At 30.5% G+C, this 6,206-nt stretch overlaps 1 protein-coding gene across 2 annotated transcripts; it reads right to left on the minus strand.

Moving 5' to 3' along the window:
* Positions 1-1,948: 1,948 nt before the first annotated feature.
* Positions 1,949-4,192, minus strand: LOC145063246 (deSI-like protein At4g17486). Of its 2 annotated transcripts, none has more exons than XM_079010840.1 (4): positions 4,017-4,192; positions 3,097-3,340; positions 2,706-2,993; positions 1,949-2,460 (listed from the first exon to the last, which is right to left on the minus strand). In XM_079010840.1, the coding sequence occupies exons 2-4, from the start codon at positions 3,317-3,319 to the stop codon at positions 2,177-2,179; spliced, it is 795 nt and encodes a 264-aa protein (XP_078866966.1). In that variant the 5' UTR covers positions 3,320-3,340; positions 4,017-4,192; the 3' UTR covers positions 1,949-2,176. The 2 variants fall into 2 exon arrangements, with proteins under 2 accessions (XP_078866966.1, XP_078866967.1); XM_079010841.1 differs by lacking the exon at positions 4,017-4,192 and adding an exon at positions 3,792-3,974.
* Positions 4,193-6,206: the final 2,014 nt, after the last annotated feature.

Genomic DNA, 6,206 nt, shown 5'->3' on the forward strand with positions numbered 1-6,206 from the left:
CAACTCCGTTTTCGATGTTCTTCATATCCACGAAAAGGCAATGAGAAGCTTTACAATCCTATCAACTCTCCTTTTCCTTAAAACTTTCTGAACTTAATTCCAAAATTCATAAAAGGCCCAAACTATCACTTTACAGTTATACCCTCGGGCTCCAAAGCACCAATCGAACTCCTGGATCACCTAATCTACATTACTCATATCCAAAGGGGTCTAAATCTCTTTTTCCCCCAAGGCCCGAAGCCTTATGATAACTGATCTTTGGGTCACAACCCCGAATTATAAAACGATTCGAAGTAGGGTGTTACAGGTAACAAACTTTAAATTTTGTTCATATTTAGTCCCTGAACTTTTTCGTATTTGATTTACCTCTGAATTATTTGAAATTGTTCACATTTTAGCCTTATGACCGGCAACAACTAGTCATAAGGGTAAAATGTGAACAATTTCAAATAGTTTAAGGGTAAATCAAGCACGAAAAAAAAATCAGTGACTAAATGTGATGAAAGTTAAAAGTTTGTTACCCTCTCAAGTCATTATCCCTTACTATATATATATATAATATATATATATATATATATATGATTAGCTGGTGTAAGTTAATCCTAATAAAGGTGGTGGGTTTCATCTGGAGAGCTGTGCAAGGCCGTATACCTTGCGCTATGGAACTTATTCACAAGAACATTCCAATTGATTTCATGTATTGCGTTTTCTCTGTAAATCAGCAGGAGGATGCAGATCACATACTCATCAAATGTCTGTTTGCGTGTTTGGTTCGAGAAAAAAATTCTCAATTAGTGTGGGGTTAATGATATGACAGTAAACACAGTGGGGGGGTTCATTGATTTTACATACAAATGGGGAAACTGCTCCAATCGTAGGAAAAGATTCACTGCAATATGTTATGGGATGCTATGGGTTATTTGGAAATCACGGAATAAAAGAGTATTTCAATGATTGACATGTTATCCTACTCAAGCGGTCGAGAACATTAAGTCATTAGGTTATCTTTGGATCAAATGTAGGGGTAAAAAGGGAATTTGTAGTTGGGAGAACTGGAATGTACCCCCCCCCCCCCACTGCTTTCTATTTCTTGATATGTATTTGTTGTAACTCTTTGGCCCTCGTTTAGTTTCTTGCTAGCGGTGTCTTCTTTATAAAATCTCAGCCATTTCCAAAAAATATAAACTCACATATATACCCAAATATTTAATTTAATCATATTTAATATATTTAAAAATTAAAAACAATATTTTTAATTAGAGTATAACTAAATTATTAAAACACATATTTGTAATCTCTCTCATAATCGATCTCCTTATTCACGACATCATTCTTTGTCACTTCTTATTTTGCATTATCGATTAGCAAAACTCGATAATCGCATATTATTGATTGGTTGGAACAGTATATTTTATCTTCTATAATCGATTTAGGAGACCTACGATTATTCATTTCTAAACAATTTTGTTCTTCCTTTGTAAAATTATAGAAAACTAATTTCAATATAGGAGAATTCATGAAGTAAATAGGTTGAAAATAGCAATGTGGACGAATGATAATATTATAATGATACAAGTTAATTATTTTTATAATAATAAAAAATCAATATAAAGATGTTTTTATTTTTTAATATATTAAATATGATTAAATTAAGTTTTTAGGTATATATATAATTTATAGGTTTTATAAAAATATATATGTAATTTGAAATTTTATAAGAATATAGATATAATTATAGAATTTTATAAAAATATAGATGAAATTCTCTTTAATATTACATAAATCTTTTTTACATAAAACAAGTTGTATTTGCTACTTTTATGACAACAATTAACAAGTAATCTAAAAGGAATTGCCAATATTACTAATAACACTTCCCGTTTTCTCATCAATCCATAAAAGAAGATAAAGATAATTCAAAGATATCGTAACACAAAGAAAGATCAACTCAGTCAAAAAAGCATCAATTCCATTTGTACATTATCCACTATTAAAGATACCCAAAGTACAAAGAATATATTTTTACAATCAAATCCCAAGCATCAAAATTCGGGAAAATCTTACAACACAATCACGAAAATCTTTTATCTTTTTCATATCAATTGCACAAAATCTTTGGTGTTTCACCAAAACCGATAAAAAGAAAAAAAAAGAAACATGACAAAATCCACTTTACTCAATACTCATCATCCTCATCTTCATCTTCTTCTTCTTCACAAAGCCTTTGTGAGTCCACTTGTAACTCCCATGGTGGAAGGCATCCTTTGTAGAGTGAATGTTTATATAATGACGAAATTGACACCTTTCTCAACTTATTATGCGTTGAAAATGATGAGAAACAACTAAATGAACCTCTTAAACTCTTTTTTTCATACTCATCATCATCATCAGAAGAGTTTGATTTGTTTTTAACAGCCGAACCCTTGATTGATTTCGGGAGTATACAACGACAACATGAACCTACAAAATCATTTCAAAAGATTAGCTTACAAACACCCATACACAGTTCTGTCTCATTGACATCAGTCTCACAGTCTGACAGGACAAACTACAAACATGAATCCTGACCGTCTCATTGACATCGGTCCCGGTCCAATGAAAATAAAAGAAATGTCGTATTTTAAATACTTATACATATTTTGTTTTATTGACATCAGTATCAGTATCAGTATCATAAAAACAGTACAACCAGTTTTGTCGTGTACCTAATCTGGCTAGCCGGTTAACCCATCTAGGGATTTTGTTTCCGGTTAACTTTTGACACATATCGTCACAAAAATGATTGCAATTCTTCCCAAATAAGTGATACGTGTCACCATAGTAGTTATTAGATTGGAGCTCAATGAATCTTTGAACTTGACTAGGGCTCAATTTCGTAGTACCCATTAAAATCGACTCTCTAAATTTAAATCCAGGGCATTTTTTAGGCTCAATCTCAAAAACACCACTTTCTGATTCTTGATGACACCCAAAACCATATTCGACACCATGAACTGTATGTAATCAACCATCACAAAGAACAAACAATCAGAATTATGAATAAAGATAAAATGGAGAATAAAAATGATTGAAGAAATGGAGGTTTGGTTTAATCACCTTCTAATCCTGTGTGAAAGGCGCCGAGGCCTGTCCATGAAATGCAAGTGTTAATGGTGGAGATGTCGTAGACATTAAGGTAAACAGGGGCGCTTCCAGGAGGAAAAAAGCGTGAAGAATCGTCTCGTGGTAAGATGCAGAAAAGACTGGATGGATTTCCGTTCATATAGTAAGGAACGATTTTTGATTTCATGCCTTTGAAAGGTGTGAAGCTAAAGAACATGGTGAAATTTGTCGTCTAGATCTGCATGAGTCATGATCGAGTTATGATTTTGATTAAGGAATGGAGTATGAGATTCTATAATTGACCAATTTTGCACAAACAAAAATTGGAATATGGAAAACAGAAACAGGGAAGAAGTTGACAAGAAATTAACAAGAAATGAAGAATTTTCGTTGATTGAGGACTTTAAACGACTGAAGTAAGACTAAGTTGTTGTACTTTTACAATGAAACAAGAAGATGAACAAGCGAGAAATGCGATGTAATCCAGATTTGGAAGCGTATTTTAACTTTTGTGACCAGATTTTTGTTTGCAAATGGATGAAATCTGAACTACTCTGTATCTGAACTATCAAAAAAGATTTACATGCAAATTTGAATCTAATTTTGAGAAGATGAATCAGACAAGAGGGTTTTAGTAAAGATCCAAAGAAAATTTCAAAATCCAGAAAGAGAATTTAGATCAAACTTACACAATTTTTGAATCCATCATGAAATCAAAGACGAAATTGCAGAATCGAAATGCAGAAAACATGAAAGCACTTGAGATTACAATCAAACAAAAAACAAATGTTCGAATACTTATCGAAGCCAATAAACAAATTGAAGATTTAAAGAAACCGAAAAGATGATTCGAAAAAGGGAATACAATCCCGGGGAGAAATACTAAACCCTAGAAATGGTTTACGTTAAATTACCTTGAAAAACCCCACACTCTTTCGTCCTTCGAGAGAAGGAAAGAATTCTTGAACACCAATCTGCTTATAATTTACTCTACTCCAATGAATTATCAATTATTGAGCTGGTAATCATCTCTATAAAGACTGTTCTTTTTGTTTTGATTCAGGGAATAAAGCGAAAGTGATTGGTCAAAATGTGAAGAAAAACTGGGGTTTGAGCTTTGAAAATTGGGTCAATGAATGTGAAGTAGTTCTAGTTTACACCCTTATATTTTGGTTATATTCCGTTTTAGTTCCTATAGTTATAAACTTCACAAGTATTGTAAAGGGATATGATAATGAGACAAAAAATTTAGTTCGTTTATGTGTATATAATGTATTTTGTAGCATATGATGTATTATAGAGTTGTAGTTGTATCTCATTATCTCCTATCATTCGTAGATCTAGAGTTACATAAAAAAAATGGGCTTTACATGAGTTAGAATTAGTTCTGAAGATTGGATCAGATAAGATAAAATTATACGTTGTTTTAGACTTAGATCAGTCATGTATTTTTTGAACAACCTATGAGGACTACGAGTTAGGTTTTATCATATTATTTTAAAATACTAATTGGGACCGCTTAGACCTACATAAAAAAATCATTGAAATTATTTGGTAGCTCAACAACCATCTACAAATTATGCACTCTAACTTTTTCAATTTACTTTCATTGTATTTGTTATTTATAAGACACTTATTTAAATTTAATTTTGTAAGTTTTTTATATTTAGTTTTGAACATTTTTATATTAATAAATATACGTATGCTTTTTATTTTTATTTATTTATTTATTTATAATTTAATGTTAAAAGATAAATTCAACAAAAACAATCAGATTTTTTTAGTTAAACCATGCAAAGTTTTCACACTAATAGACTTTGTTCGATCGGGTAGGCTTTAGAAGTCTGAGTTAATCATACCTTTGATTGGGTCGGGTTCGGTCAATGCTAGACACTAGGTAAATCCATTTATTAATCAAAACTTTTTTGGTGGCATAAGTTTGTTTCTATAAAAGTTACATTTTGCTTAACAACTATAAATTGTCGTTAAGGTTATAAGTTATAACCATAATATACCTTATAAAAATATGATATAATAAAATTGAAGTCGAAGATGGTAAGCATTCCCTTCATTCAAACTTCTCAAAGAAAGATGGTAGTGTCATTCTCTAATAATCAAGACAAACAGTGGATAGTCAAGAAAAAACTATAGGGACTAAAAGCAGACAATTTTACTTCTTACCAAAATTATGCTTTATTTTGAATTTTATAGGTTTCCCATTAAAAGACGAATTATCTCATTCGAAATGTATTCCTTTTCTAATTGCCTCAGCCCTCAAACGTACACATTCGAAATGTATGGATATATATGTATTTTTAATTAGTTTTCATTTCATCATAATTGTTATTTTTTTAACTAAGTTTTTTTTTTTTTTTTTTTTTTTTTTTTTTTTTTTTTTAATAGAAGTTTCTAAGCCAATCGACCTAAGAAATATTAAAACTTTCTACATCTCTTTGATATATATATATATATATATATATATATATATATATATATATATATATATATATATATATATATATATATATATATATTAAATCCCGTGGGGTTTTGGAACAGAAATCTTTAAAGTTTCTGAATTTAGCCACATAACTTTTATCATTTACATTTTGACCCATAAAATAAAAAAAATAAAAAATAAAAAAACAAACAAACTCCCGACCCATGCAAAGCATGAGCTCTTTCCTAGTTTAAATAAAAGATGTGGCAACTACCAATCTACCATATCAAAACTAGACTCTTTTTTAATCCGAACATCCATGAAGATAGATCTGTTACGCTGAGAAATACCTTCCAAAAAAAAAATAACCATTATTCAATCCATTTAGACTTGTAGGTGGTGGGTAAGGGGTTTTCCAATGTTTTGGACACCAAGTAACATTATCAAAGTGTTTACTAATGCTATTAACATCAAATCAATGTCCAAATGTTCAAATATCAATTATCAAAAGATTAGAGAATTTCAAGCTTTAATGTTTAATAAATAAACCCTTAGGTACAATCTAGGATTTCCAATCTCTTGTTATGTAAAAGACGAATTCTACAAATATACCAAGCACCTCCAACAACTGAATCTTCTTCATTCACCATTGGTTGCACAAATT

Source organism: Lactuca serriola, chromosome 7 (genome assembly GCF_051521515.1).
Source record: "Lactuca serriola cultivar US96UC23 chromosome 7, Lser_US96UC23_V15, whole genome shotgun sequence".
In the NCBI taxonomy this organism is placed as follows: Eukaryota; Viridiplantae; Streptophyta; class Magnoliopsida; order Asterales; family Asteraceae; genus Lactuca; species Lactuca serriola.

What these genes read in the sequence shown, in the direction of transcription:
- LOC145063246 (XM_079010840.1), bottom strand. Translation starts at nt 3,319, where the DNA reads ATGTTCTTTAGCTTCACACCTTTCAAAGGCATGAAATCAAAAATCGTT. An exon ending in CTTTCACACAGGATTAGAAG is followed by an intron (nt 2,994 to 3,096) that starts GTGATTAAACCA and finishes GATTACATACAG; the next exon opens with TTCATGGTGTCGAATATGGT. An exon ending in TAACCGGCTAGCCAGATTAG is followed by an intron (nt 2,461 to 2,705) that starts GTACACGACAAA and finishes ATGATTTTGTAG; the next exon opens with GTTCATGTTGTCGTTGTATA.